The sequence below is a fragment of the Solea solea genome, chromosome 1 (assembly GCF_958295425.1).
Source record: "Solea solea chromosome 1, fSolSol10.1, whole genome shotgun sequence".
Taxonomy (NCBI): domain Eukaryota; kingdom Metazoa; phylum Chordata; class Actinopteri; order Pleuronectiformes; family Soleidae; genus Solea; species Solea solea.
Window position 1 is genome coordinate 14,694,670 of NC_081134.1, and position 14,790 is coordinate 14,709,459.

The following is a 14,790-nucleotide window of genomic DNA, read 5'->3' on the forward strand; positions in this document are numbered from 1 at the left end:
CAAGGACACATCGGCATGTAGACTAGCGGAGCCGGGAACCCACAACCTCCGAGTTGAAAGACGACTCGCTCTACCACTGAGCTACTGTCGCCCCTAGTTATAAGTTACATGTTGTTTTAAAAAGATTTAAATATAAAACAAGTGCACCTTGTATCCAATACAAGCTGTTTCATGTGCCCTGTGTTATTGACATGACTTGGAGGTTTACTTGAGTGGTCTTGTTATAGTTAATGAGTAAGTGAGTGTTCTTTTTGAAGCAAATCCAGTAAGTTTCCTGGCTCTCCCCACACGTATTGTTTTTCTCCTTTGCTGAGTAATAAAAAGCAATAGTTTCTCAGCGTGGCGGGGGCTGCGGTAGTGTGTGTGGGGGGCACTGTGGTTAAGGGAGGAGAGCCCCAGTCAGCTGACAAGCGAACTGACTAAATGAGCAGCAGTTGTAATATGACACTTGCTCCTGCCACGCTGCCTCTTCGTCTGGTAAACAAACGTCGTCCTCTGACCGGAAACTCTCCCTCCCTTCTGTCTTGTTTCTCTTGAACTCAACCAGATTCAACAGGCTTAGTTGGTCGTGAAATGATGGTGGGGCAGAGGATTAGGAGGTGATCGTGTCATGTGAGTCCAAAATATCTGGGCGACCCTGACAACAATTTGTTACTAATCTGAATATTGCCCACTCGAAAGTAGCCATGTTTACGGTCTGTCGTTCTCTACATATACAATAGTTTTACCATCTTGTTTTTTTCTTTTTTTTATGCTATAGAAAAGTACAAACAATATAACTATAAATGCCAAAACCATAATCACTTCACATGAGGGGGTTTGGTCTGAGTTGCTGCACAGAAATAACCACACTCAGTACATTGTGTTGTTATAGTACTTTTCCAGTGTGCTTGTCTGCTTTGGAGAGAGCACTGCAGTTTACTTCGCAAACCACTGCCTTCATTCTATGTCAAGACAAGGACAGTTTGTACCTCTCATGTTGTGTCCCTAGCCCGTATGACTCACTTCCCTGGTCAGCATGCTTATTTGATCCTTTTGTTGTTTAGCCTCTGTGTTAACACACAGGGGAGTGAGGCCAGCATGATATTTATGCCTGAAGAAGATGTTAAGTTCCCGTAAATTCAGAGTAGAATAAACAAGAAGATTAACTGTTTGTAGGAAGTGAGAAGAGGCTAGTTGTTTTTTTTCCCTCTCTCTCTCTCTCTCGCTGGAGAAGGAACACAATGTGCTGCAAGGATCCTGTTACATGCGTGTTTATTGCTTTGCCTGCACTGATTGGTGCACAACACATCGGAAGGAATCCCGCCTGTCCACCCCCCACCAATGAGGCCCCTCTGCTGTATTCTTAATGTGTGGGTCGCTTACTTAGCATGTTGCCAAGTAATGTTCATGTGTGTGGGCTTGCAAGGTAACACACTCTGTGTGTGAATGTGTGTGTGTGTGTTTGAACAGACCCAGTGTATCGTAGTTCCTGGAAGGAAAACTGAGTTGCTGAGAATTTTCTGTGATCACTCACAATAACAAATTCCTGAAAAAGGCCACTGACTACAACCAGCCAATGGCAGAGGATTGCTGGGAGTGAGGGGGTTAGTAGTTTGAGGAAGTGAGGCTGTGAGCAGCTAAAGGGAGGGACTCAAAGGAGCTGTGGTTGTTTATGTCAAGCTGGTACCACCACAAGTCTCATCACCCTTCTATCTCTTTATCTGTTAATGTGATTGGTCTTATCAGCACTCGCCCTAAAGTGTTTTCAAGTTCAGACAAGCTCCACCAAACGTGAAAGTCTATATATATATATATATATATATATATATATATATATATATATATCACAAAACATTAATCCACTTTTTTTCCCACTTTTATTTCAGATTTTGATCCACTGATTTAGCCCTAGCTCGTGGTTAAGCTCACAAAGTATACAGTGTATTATCAGCTTTATTTGTGAAGATATAAATACAGTTTTAGTAGTTATTTTCCTTGGCTGTATAGAGAGCAAACGGTTGCATTAACAGTGGTGACATATTATTGTAGCTTTTTTTAAGTGTATTGCCCAAAACCTATTAAATCTTGGTACTTAACTTTTAAGCTGCAATAGCACAATTGTTGAGTTTCATTTACAGGTTGTTAAATACTAATATTTTGTCATCACAGCTCTCTGTTCTGAGCTCAGACACATGGGATTATTGTTCAACAGTGCCAAGAAAATCTTGCTGACTGTATCTTAAAGTCATCTAGTCATCTTTTAAGCAAATGTATTAAATCATATGCTGCTTCCAGCTCCATTCATGTGAAAACGTGCTGCTTATTCTTTGACATCAGTCAGAACCAAGTTTTAGATTGAGGTTGTAATCGGTGATGGTGCCACACTTACTCCACCCCACCTTTTTTTTTACTGGACCTCTCAACAAATCAGAAATCCCAAATGCCAATGATGAGTTAGTTTTGGTTCATTGTTAAAGATTTACATGACATCTTTCATGTTAGAGCTGGACCTTCACTCACTCAAAACATAGCAAGTGTGATATTTTTGAATTTAGAGAATGTGAAGAATGTGAGTTTTGCGGTGTGTTCAACTTGTCACAGAGTGATTGGTCTTTGCTGAGATAATTACCATCTATGCAGAAGGGGCGGGGGTCTGTTCAAGTGACATTTTGAACCTTTGCACTTGTTAACTGACCGCTTTCAGAAAATCTGATATTTATTTTTTCAGGTTTCAGAGAAGATGTTGTATAGGTCTGATTTTGGGTTGAGAATTAAACAAACAACTGGGAATAATCTTGGTTAAAACTTTGGCTTACACACCACCAGAAGTTATGAAAGGAATGTTATTTAGATATCTATTTCCAGGTCTCTCAAAACAAACACAGACGGACCTAATGTTTACCAACACGGGACATTTATAGGCCCAATCAGGTGGTTGAAAATGTCTCAGAACGTTCCCAATGTCTGGGATGGGATATGTGCATGCATGCACATGCACGATGACAATCCTCCTCCCTCCTGTTTTTTTTCATTTTTTTTTTTCTTTCTCATTTTCTTCCCTGGAAGTTGTTTGTTGAACCAGGGATATGAACTCCACTGTTTACTCTCGGGGGTGGTACTGGGCTGTGTCTGGGCTTGACTGACTGAGACTAGAGCCTGTAGTAGTTCAGGCAGTGTGCTCTGGGAGTGCAGCAGGGTGAAGGAACACACTGCAGTTCACTGCCTTACAACTTTGTAGGCCAAAGGTCTTTTCTGTCAGCAGCAGCACACTGTGACCTGCACAGATTTCACACAAAAATTGGTAGCAACAAATAAAAGAATAGAGATTCACAAACTTTCTTTAATCCAGTTGAGTTTGCCTTTGTGTTATTTTTTCCAGTGTTTAAGACCACTCATCCACTCTCAGTGTGCTGTTCTGCATACAGCTGTGTAGAGAAATATTACTATAGCCCTTAACTATTTCTTTTTTGATGTAAGAAAACAATTCCAAGAGTGATATTTGTTGACAATAAACAGCAATACATCATAAAAGACTGGGAAGAAAAGAGTATTATTCTAATAATTGTCTCTGCTCATTGTGTCTTTGTGTTTTTCCAGGCTGTGTGTGCTTGTCCAGGACAGTTGTGGTATGTTCAGCGTGGTCCAGCTTCACCTCCTGCCCTGCAAGGACGACGTCCTCCATTATTGCCAGAAGTGGCAGGGGAAGACTTGTGTCCTGAGAGGCATTAAAGTGGTTCAGCGGGTCACTCGAGAAAAGTAAGATCCCGATTGTCCTTTGTACTCCACTCTGTAAGCCAGATAAGGAAAGCTTTGCACCAGAATTTCAGCTCACAGCTGTGGATAAACTACCTGTGAAGAATACCAAATTTGAATGTGGGTTTCTGCTGTGTGGAAGGTTATCTGATCTCACTCCTCGACTATCTTGGACAACAACCCAGAGTACATACCTGTGATAGACAGGTCCTGAAGTCTAAAATGATCTCCTTTCATACAACCCTTTTTACTCTTTATGAAGAAATTAACCTCTGCCAAGAATGCTCAGTTTCCCAGTGTCAATACAATCATCATCAGCATGACCACCAAAATAAAATTCCTTCTTCCTTGGGCCGTAACCATGAGTTTTGCTGCTCACAAACAGACCGACAGACAACTGCTGGCAAATACCTAACTTCCTTTGTGGAGGTAAACATACCACAGGTAACACACCTGAAAATGCTGTTCGTTGGTGTGCCAGTGTAAACAGGAGGGAGGCTGTCTCCTCCGCAGCTTAGTTACTTAGTGTAGGCGCACAAACTACTACAAATGAGGATAAAACAGTGTAGACTGCATGGTAGCTTTGCTTGGACTGATGACGACGGGGTGGAACTGTAAGTAAGTAGTAAGTAAGTATCGCTTGTGCTGTAATTCATTACACAATGCATTCCCAAGTGATAGCTGCATTGTGAATCCACACCAAAACATGACCAAAAAAATTTCTAAATCAAGATGTGTCCAACAGATATGAGAACTTCAGAGTCGTGTGGAGGCCAGCCACTGCAATTCAAAAGTAAAATAACAATAATAATAATAATAATAATAGTATAATACAATGTACATTTCCATGTACATTGAAGTCAATCTACAGTTGAAGCCAGACTTCTAATAGCGGGGGATTAATTTATTGAAGCTTTGTGTTGACCTCCTCTATGATAGGTGGTGATATCTGTGTAATAGGTGATACATGCAATAGTAATTTTACTTCCATCACATTATCTGGTCTGATTTAGAGAAATTAAATTTTGTATTGTATTTGTATTGCATTTTAAAAGTCTGGATTTTAGTAGGACTGAAGCATTAGATGGCTCAACAAATCCTCACTTTTAACCTTAAGTGTCCTTTTTGTAAACATGAACGTCCACATTTATGCTGCTGTGTGAATCTATTATGCTGTCTTGCCAGCAGTACCACTGTGTTTACATGTAAATTGATCCCTAGGTGCACGCTCTAGGTCCCATGTGAGTTTCCATAGTCAGGATCCCAGATTAGAAGCAGTGACACTGGAACATTTAGAGCTAGGCTGGGGGTATGTTTACATCCTTGGTATTTTCAATGCTACCACAGCCTATAATGTCTCTGGAAGTTCTCTGTGGTCAGACTGACGGATGGGCTATCTTCAGGGCTCACACATGGGCTGTCTCATTCGCTCAATTGGAAAAACACGTGTGGCTGGTGGTGACAAATCAGTCATTCATACTTTACGTCCAAGTTCTTAGAAGCAACCAGACTTCTAAGCATATCGTAATAACAGTTCCAAACCCTCTTATTAGGATGGCCAATCCACAAATGCATCGTCCAATGGTGTTATTTGATCACAATAATTAGCCCAGTGTTGTTAACAATACCTACAAATGCCTGTGATGTGAAGTGGAAAGATGTCCAAATCTATGATGGTTGTGACTGTTAATTATTAATTTTATCCCATTTTTAGGACTTATAAAAAATAATAAAAAAATAAATAATTATAGTCAACAAAAAGGGTACACAGGTTCATGACCAGGTCAATATCAATGACACTTGGTTCAGTCAAAAAGATCAGTTTCCTCAGCTGCCTGTCAAGGTAATGTGTCAAAAACATTCTCACTACTCCTAGAGTTGCCTGTCATTTTGCCAGCTCTCCCTTTTAAAATGGGGGTCTCAGACTCAAATGAGCTGGGGGCCACTGAGTGTGTAGTTTGGTCAGTAGTGCCCAGCATCGACATCATTTTTTATGATGATACTCCACATTATTTCATTATAAAAGTGTTTGTTTTGATCTGGAACGATAAATAGTTAACACTATTAATGTATTTATGATGCAAAATGAATCCAGTAATAAAAAAAATAAAACATTTACAGAAATGAGTCATAACTTGATATTAAGTGGCAGGCTGCATGAAAATGATAGGGGGGCCGCATGTGGCCCGCGGGCCGGATGTTTTATACCTCCGCTTTATAAAGAACTTCCTGATCTCAATAGGGCTTTGTCGTAGCTAAATGAATAAATAAATAAAAATGTGACTTGTTCCAAACAACTTGCCAAATCTCATCTCTAATCAAATCATCAGAAGGCACTCAGTCACCTGTGTGAGCTCCTCCCTCTCATTGTTACTACAATGACAGATTTTGGATGTGTGCCCATGGAACTCTGGAAATGCCTTGTCGATGCCAAAGGTCAGAGAAAACTGGCCAGACTGCTTCAAAAAGGGCAAAAATGGACATTTACAAGAGTATCTTATAGAACCACTTCTTATACTAAAGGTATGCAGAAAGACTATCTCTGAAGGCACAATTCGTCAAACCTTGAAGCAGATAAGCTACAGCGGCAGAGACCACTGCGTGTGCCACTCCTGCCACTTTATTGGGTGTCCTTTGTACCTAATAAAATGGCCAGTGAGTGTTTATTTAACCCGTTGAAACCCTGAATTGTACTGTGAAACACTGAAGCAAACGCATTTGTTTGCTATGTCAGCTCACTATCAAAGTGTGTAGAATGAGTCCTGTCAGTTTGCTGTTACTCTTCCTGGAGCGGGCGTCACTGTACTTGAATGGGCTGCAGAACCAGTTCCACACAAAAAGCCCTGTGATTACAAGCTGACTAACAGGTTGTTAACCACAAGCTGATATGACAGCGCCTACATGGATGAATAACTAACAGTGACCAGCCACCCTCAGCTCCATGCACGACTTAGTACAGAGACAATGAATCAGAAGATTGACATGCTCTGACAGAGCTGCTACTTTGTTTTCTTTTTTAATCCCTTTTACGAGAATCAGTCTAATGTAAATAGAACATCATTAGACATAACAATTCTGTCATTATGTAGATTAAATGTAACAAATGACGCATGTGGTTAGTTTTCCAAACCGTGGTCATTTTGCACCATAATGGTAACGTGATTTACATGGGGTGTGAACCCATTTTCCCAGCCTTCAGTATCGTAAAACTTGGCTTGTGTGAAAACTGTTATTGCATGTATATGCCTCTGCCAGCCCAAGCATGCTCCCAGTAAATTCTAGGTGATGTTAGAACAAGCACTATCCTAACAGATTCATGTTTCAGTGGAAGTGAAACTGGTTTTGAAACTTTCTGTTGTCTGTTGTCCCTGATTCAACAGTTTCTCCTTGTTCCCCTCCCCCCTTTCACTCCGTTTCCTTCCTCATTGCCCGCTGGTTGTAGAAGGCTGTAGGCATTGTTTTTTCAGGTTGTCCATTCACATGTCCACTATGTACATACTACATAGTACTGTGCAAAATCCTAGGGCACCACCAGCTTTTGTTGTGTGGATGTCTGTCAAATTCTGTGATCATTGGCATTTGGATTGAAATAATTGAAAGTTGTGAGTTTAACTCATACAACATGTTTATGTAATGCTCAAGCATGTCTTGAATACATCTGGTGTAATCAACCTTTTTCACAGCAGCTAATTTTTTTGTTTCACATGGAATAGGACAAACACAGATTTTACCAATAACATTAATTATGTTTTCACTCCAGTTCCAAGAGAGCCAGGGATGTGCTATTGTTTAAGTGTTCTTCAAATTTGGCACAGGCAGTCAGTTGGACTTGAGAACAAAGTATTGGTCGAAAATCTCTCTTTTTTTTTGGTTGTATTGTGAATGTACTATCTCAGTAACACTTGCAGGAAATCCTTTCACGTTTTGCACAAATTTGTGTTTGGCTTCCTGAACGTAAAATAACAAGCTCTGATTCTGTGGTAAAAATGTGTACAATGAGAGGTGTACAGCTGCTGGGTGATCATTCTACTTTGTTTCTGACTCTTAGGCGCACAAGACTTTTCAGCTTGATTGACAGTCTCTGGCCTCCAGTGCTTCCCCTCAGAGATCATGGAAATACTCCAAGCACATCCACTGTAAGTTCTGAGTACATAAGAAATCATATATCTTCCTCAAGTGAGGCCTTAGTTTGGTGTGGGAATATGACTTTATTTCTATCATTTGACAAATTTTCTCATTGAATATCATTTGCTGTGGAAAATGTAAAGAAAATCAATGCTGTAAGGTTTTGAATCAGACAAAACTAAGGGATGTACACGTAATACTATTTTCTTGACATTTTACAGAACAAAGTTTTAAACAAGGAAAAAAGTCATAGTTGCAGCCCAAATCCATTCGTTTGGTTTGACCTCTAAACCTTAACATAATAATGTATTTTCAAGTTTGCTGAAGAAAAGAAGAAAAGCTAATTTTACAGTTTAACAGCTGGAAGTACTTGTGTTTGGATTAAATTTAGGTGAACACAATTGACAACTCTACAATGTTTTGCCCTCAGTAATGTTTAATTCCTCATGTAAGTCCTATTGTTGCACTGTGTTTATCCTGCTGACAACTCTTTTTCTTGGATAATTAGACACTTTTGCTATGTCTGTATATCAACTTGTACAACTACTCACAGTCTCATCCACAGCTTATTTTTTAGCCCCACCCACAAAGGTGTGATTGGCCATTGTTTACTTGGAGACAAGGTTCAACAGGGTGCAAAACACAAGACTTATATAAATAAATCGAGATGTGCGCAGAGCCCATTTTACATTGCTTCAATCTGCCTTTGCTTTATTTAATTGCATGCTTGTTGTCCGCACTCAAACATCATGAGTGTCAAAGAGACACACTCAACACATATCCAGTGTCAAAACATGCTGCAAATACAACCAACACAACATGTTTGCATGCTTCCTTTAGCTGTACCATAGAAACGTGTTACATCTGAAGATCTGATATCTTCCGTTTAAAATGCAAAGCATTTAAAAAAAAAAGGGTGTTCACCGTTTGCAGGAGATCAGAGCTGCAGGTCCAGCTCCGAGTTTCTGCTACCTGCTGTCAGGTCAGGAAAGCTCTGTGGAACCCACTGAGGGACAGAGTGTGTCCACGCTGTACGTTGCCCCCGCAAGACAAACCTTACGAGACATAGTGCAGGTGAACATTTTCTCACAACACACGTGTACACATTTGAAAACTTTGGTGCAAGATTAAGACAACTTGTCTTCAGTAGTTGGCTCTCAAACAGTCGTTTTTCTTTTTCAGAGTGAGGTGAAACCTGGTCGCTGCAATTTTGTCGCTACTGTGATATACAAGAAAGTGCAGGTACTGTATTTTTTTTTTTCTTGTTGGCTTTGTCTTATATCAGAAAAACACTGATTTAATTTGACTTTAACCAAACATTCAGAATAAATAGTGTCTTCAGGAGCTGCTTTACAGATCATTTGAATCAACAAACCGATAAGATTTCAGCTCTGACATTGAGCGGCTTTCATATCACTCTGTGTAAGACAATCTGTGTCAGGCCCCTGTGTTCCTCGTCATTGATTGGTTCAACCTTTAAACTTTGACCAGGCTGAGATAGTGGCTCAGAACAAATTGGTGGACTTTGTGATATGTTTACGATGCTGAAACATAGATATTCTTTTCAGAGCTGAGCTGTTGTAGTAAATCAGCGTTGTGTGCAGCTTGTTGCAGAGTGGCTCAACTCATCAGAGCTGTTTTCAGAAATCTCTGTGCATCTAATTGCAGCTTTGTTATGTCCTGTTTCCATTAAAGTTCACTTTCTAGGTCATTCTGACTTTCTAAGTATTCCTCTGTCTGTTTTTTCTTTTTTTTTATCTCTTTGTCTGCCTTTTTGTTTCCTACATCAGAGCTGTGATGTAGGCCAGGGTGAGGTTTGGTTGGTGCTGACAGACCCAAGTCTTCAGGAGGAGCAGCCTGACAGACCGTGCAGGCGAACAGTCACCCTGTGTGTGAGCACTTCCTGTGTGCTCACTTCCTCTATCCTCGAAGCACTGCACTCCCCCGCTGCATGTTGCGTGTCATTCAGAGATGCCATCAAGGAACATGGTAGATAAAATATAACATGGCTTATTGTGATATGCCGTTTAACTACTACCTTTTATTGAAGGTCCAGCGTGTAACATTTTAAGTTTTACTGGCAAAAAACAAATAAACTAACCACTGGGGCCATCACTTTTTGTTTTAAAATTCGAATATATATTTTCGAACGTGGGATTAAAAATTCATGTTTAATCTCTTAATACGTGTTCAAGCGTGATATATGCAGGACACGTGTATCTTTCCCACCTATCAAATGACAGCACCAACATGTCTCATACGTACCTGTGTACAAACACACAGCGCTCACAGTGCTGGACACACATCTGCGGGTTATAATGTAAATATAAAAGAGAGCCACACTCAACACTTTTGTTTCTGTCAATTAATATCAGAAAGGAAGCTGTTTGAGGCGACTGGATGTAACATTATTTAATTTTAGTATGGAGTGGCAAGTTTATTTCTTCCCACTCTTCTGACTAACTGCAGTATGTCATTAATACTCGTTCATAAAGTAAAGAAAGCGTTGTGGAGTTTTGGGGGAGAGGTCCAGACGTGTGCTTGCGGTGGTTTGGTTTGGTGGGACGGGGGTTTGAATATATTTGAACGAATTATGGGTCATTATAAATTCAATTTTTGGAGAAAGTGACCTACTAACCACAATTGTGTTTGAAGAGTGTGTATTTACTTAAAAGTAAAAAAAAAGTAATAATTTTGTGTGTTATACATACTCTTGGCAAGGGCCTTTCTTCATGCAGGCTGCCATGTTTCTGCAGCAGCCTAAACAGAAAAAAACAGCATTTTTCAGCCACTGTCACTATGCAAACAAAGGCTGACATGCTTTCTTGGTATATGAATTCTTACACACTGGACCTTTTAAGTTTTCTATTCTACAGGAGTAGACTGTGTGCATGTGTCACCATTGTATATTTACTTCATAGTAATTGTGGAACGCAGTAATATGCTACATTATGTTTTTACTCCACTACATTTTAAAGGGGAACATCGTACCTTTTAGTCCATTGCTATGCTTTGTATAATAAGTACTTACATCGACATTTTAAACATTACCTAAGTAAAAGCTGTTAAAGGTGGACCTACACCGAGAACTATAAAATCCAAATGCTCCCACTTTACCCTTCTCCTCTGGTTTTCACACTGCTACATCGTGGGTATCTTGTTTCTTTTGGAGTCTGAGGAATAGTGGTCATCTAGCCCTCCAATGTGTTTTCAGATGAAGAAAAAAAAATCCCATGATTCCTTTCAAAAGGAGTAATATAAACATTTCAATCCCTACTAGGGGTAAGACCAAGGGGGGGTATTTAGGACTGGGCCTTAGTCCAGTTGTCCACACCCTTGGGGTAAGACCCCTCCAAATGTTCACCAGATAAATCTGAGGGGGGTCATGAGATGATTAATGAGGTAAGAAAGAAAATAAAATGCAGCTGTGCAACAGAAATGTGTTATTCTTCTCTAACCTTAGGACTTTTGTAAAATATTGGATAATTTGAGCAGTTATTGCAAAGAAACAATGTGAGGAGTGTTTTATCAACCAACACATAGCAAACAATAAAAAGGAGGCCCCTCAAAAATAGGATATTAAATTAAAATAGTCGTTAAGAATAACGATAATGTGTTTAAAGTAGGCCAAAAGTCATTATTGTGTGTGTGTGTGTGTATGTAGAGTATGGTGTTTGTAAGTTAAGTGGTGCAGTAAACCTCAGAATAAAAACAGGGACAGTGGGAAAGTTGTCACTGGCATCTGAAACTTAAATTGAAAAGTACCACTGGTCAAGTGGTAATTCAAGTTTGTAGGCAAACTGTTAAGTTACCATAATTACAATAAGTTTATACAATGAAGATTAAACCAGTGGTTCACAGCAAATTTGTGGTTCCTCACAAATAGTGGGGCTGAATGGGGCCCTTTGTCATGTCTCAGATATCTCTACAGAGACATTTTCTCCCCTAAACTTCTCACATGTTTTCATTTAAAGAAGTCGAGGCCCAAAGAGGTAAATTATCCAATATTTCAGCAAAAAGTCCTGGGAAAACTCCAAAAGAAAAGGGAATACACATTTGTGTAAGGAAACGTTTTTTTTGTTTTGTTTTGTTTTTTTTCTTTTCTCCTGCCACATTTATCACCACAAATCCACTGGATTTGAGACGGACGGTTGTCTTTATCTTGAGTTTCCTCTTGTGTTAATGACGCACTGATGCTCCCGTACCCATGAGATTTTAACGGTCAAAATCAAGGTCAGTCTGACCTCACAAACATGTTTCTGGCCATAGTTAGTTCTGACAAAAAGTTTGCACTAATATCTCATTGGATAAAATGATTAACTGATAATAATTTATATACAAATAGTACCACTAAATGTTTTTCTGTGCATTTATCAACTTCATACCTAACAACATTGAAACTAGTGATCGTATACAGCACATATATCAGCCACACAATATGAATATGATGACTAGTTTAACTGTTGTGTGTGTTTTTTTCTTTGTTTTGTTTTTTTAACATATATGGGATAGAAATGTACTTGTTTTAGAAATTATTTAATTCAAAGTGCAAAACAAGCAACACCAAAAAAAAACTTAAGACCAAGAGCTTGCCAAAGCCATGGGCAGTGAAATTACCTTTTCTGTGATGGCCATTAAAGAGGTTGACACCAATGTTGCTATGAGCCAAAATGTTTGTTTCTAAAGATCTTTATCCTAGATGGTGTTTTGCAAAACCTGCACCGATTAATTGTGGACCCTACAGCCCAAAATGCATTGAAATGCTGTTATTCAGAAAACAAATCAGTAGGCCGTGTCTGAAAAAGCTGTGAGTTTACACTGCAGTTCATGCTTTAGAACCTTGTCCATAAAATTAGAATTAGAACATGACTGCTGAGTGTTCATACACCTGTATTTTCATCTCTAACATCTAGGTGTCCTCCTGTGTGCGGAGCATTCGGTCATTGAGGTTTGCTCTGAAGGTAGCCTTCAGTCCACAACTAGGCCGGAGATACTTTCTCAGTTGTTGACCGAGCCTCGGGCAAAGACCTTGCCCCAACCTGTGAGACTGGATCCCCTGAGTCTAGAAACCACGCCCAACTCCCTCTGTACTCTCTCAGGTCAGTTTCTCCTTCTCCCTTGTGATATCCTGCAGAATATGCAGCGTGTTGTTTTTTTCACAGGGAAAGAAAAGAGCTTTTTTTTTTTTCATATATAACTTTACAGCTCAGCAAGAGGTCTTGATGTGGTTTGAAAAAAAACCAACAACTTTCTTCTGTTTCTTATTCACTGTTCTCAGGATTGCATTGTTTGGATCCCAAGGAAATGAAAACACATGAAATATCACTGCATTCACTTCAATTGCTATATCATTTTTCGTGAAATGAACATGCCTATGTGTCCTATAAATTTCACTTTCGTGTAATGTGATGGGAATATGAACAAATATTGGAAGTATTTCCCTTTGTTTGATTGACGTGAAAATTATGTGAAAGAAACTAGACTTCTTGCAATGTACTTCAAATAGTGATTAAATAAAGCTCTTTTTCCAGCTTTGAATTCATTTGCAGGAGTATTTTTTTCCCCCTTTTAAATTCTTTGAAACCTTGTCAAAATGGTGCAGAACTAAGTGGCTTAAATCAGAGACTAATCTGCATCTGTCGGTTTGTGCTGCAGTTGAGGGCAAAGATCAAACTGTGAACCCTCTTGGTTCTGGCCCCTCTGGCTGTTAATGTTTGGTCAGGTGGCTGGAAAAAAATAAAACAAACATATTATCTCCTGTACGCGTGTGCAAAAAGAATCTTCTGGAAATCAGCAGTGGAAAAATCCTCAGAGCAGAAGGTGCGAGAAGAACGTGTTAAATTCAGTGTCTTCTTAAAAGGTCTCATAATTTGTGTGTTACAAAGGAGCTCTGGGTGTCGAAGTGAAATGATGCAGATGCAGGGAGTAATACCTCGGCTGCATTTATCACTGCAATCTCAGATAAAAAAATGTGCTGGATGTATTTATCTCCTACACCCTGTCACACACACACACACTTTTGAACCTATGGTTAGATCATTTATCAGTGTTTCTTCTAGTTGGGCATGAATGTTTTTACTTACCAGTTCAAAACAGTAAGAAGCATAAATAAAAGTAATTTAAACCATAAGCAGGTTGTTGCTAAAGAGTAAATGAAAGTCAAGTGAGAATGTACAGTTTATATGGATGGTGTTTTTTTTTAATGGTGATATTGAATGTTGATGTTGATTTTAGCTGTTTTTGGTTCCGCCTGCAGGGGTGATAGTTGGCGTAGACGAGGACACGGCTTATTCCTGGCCTGCCTGCAATGTCTGTGGAAGCGACAACTTGGAGATGTCAGCGGAAGGGCAGTAAGTCTTCACAGTAAATCAGAATAGCATAATATTAATCACTACAGTAAGTCAGTAAGTCATCATTTTGTCATTTTCTTCCCACAGTCAGAACTTCTACTGTGTCACATGTAAGTTAGTCGTGGACAAGCCGGACACAAAGGTTCAACTGGAAGTATTTCTCAGTTCGTCGTTAAGCAATTGCACTTTAAAGGTTAAGGTGAGATGTTTATGATGTTTTTAAGTATGAATATGAGTATGATTAGAGATGAAATGATTGAAAACGCACACGTACCTCTGTTGAGTACAAAGCAACGGAAAGAAAATAGTTAGTTTCAGGATTGGAAACAAAGGGCAACAGCTCTAACCTGAAACAAACCCTTGTTTATGACTCTTCACGTTTTCATCTTTTTTGTACGGATTAACAAAGGAAATGTAATGTGTTAATCACTGAGATTTAGAGGATTTTGTTAAAGGACTAAGCTGGGTCAGCTGTTTCTTGTGTTTATGCTAATCTGAGTGCACCGCCAACCTCTCCTGCTGTCAGGATTCCTATCTGCAGTACGTATGCGGGAGTCATATTCGTTTTCTCACCTCACCC

At 39.5% G+C, this 14,790-nt stretch overlaps 1 protein-coding gene across 1 annotated transcript in view; it reads left to right on the forward strand.

Moving 5' to 3' along the window:
• Positions 1–14,790, forward strand: part of spidr (scaffold protein involved in DNA repair) — a 34,037-nt gene that overhangs the window by 17,350 nt on the left and 1,897 nt on the right. Inside the window, exons 11-18 of the mRNA XM_058631510.1 lie at positions 3,580–3,738; positions 7,784–7,871; positions 8,794–8,934; positions 9,043–9,102; positions 9,651–9,849; positions 12,774–12,959; positions 14,117–14,210; positions 14,298–14,409. Of these exons, the coding sequence (XP_058487493.1) occupies positions 3,580–3,738; positions 7,784–7,871; positions 8,794–8,934; positions 9,043–9,102; positions 9,651–9,849; positions 12,774–12,959; positions 14,117–14,210; positions 14,298–14,409 (1,039 nt within the window). The remainder of the gene's footprint in view (positions 1–3,579; positions 3,739–7,783; positions 7,872–8,793; positions 8,935–9,042; positions 9,103–9,650; positions 9,850–12,773; positions 12,960–14,116; positions 14,211–14,297; positions 14,410–14,790) is intronic.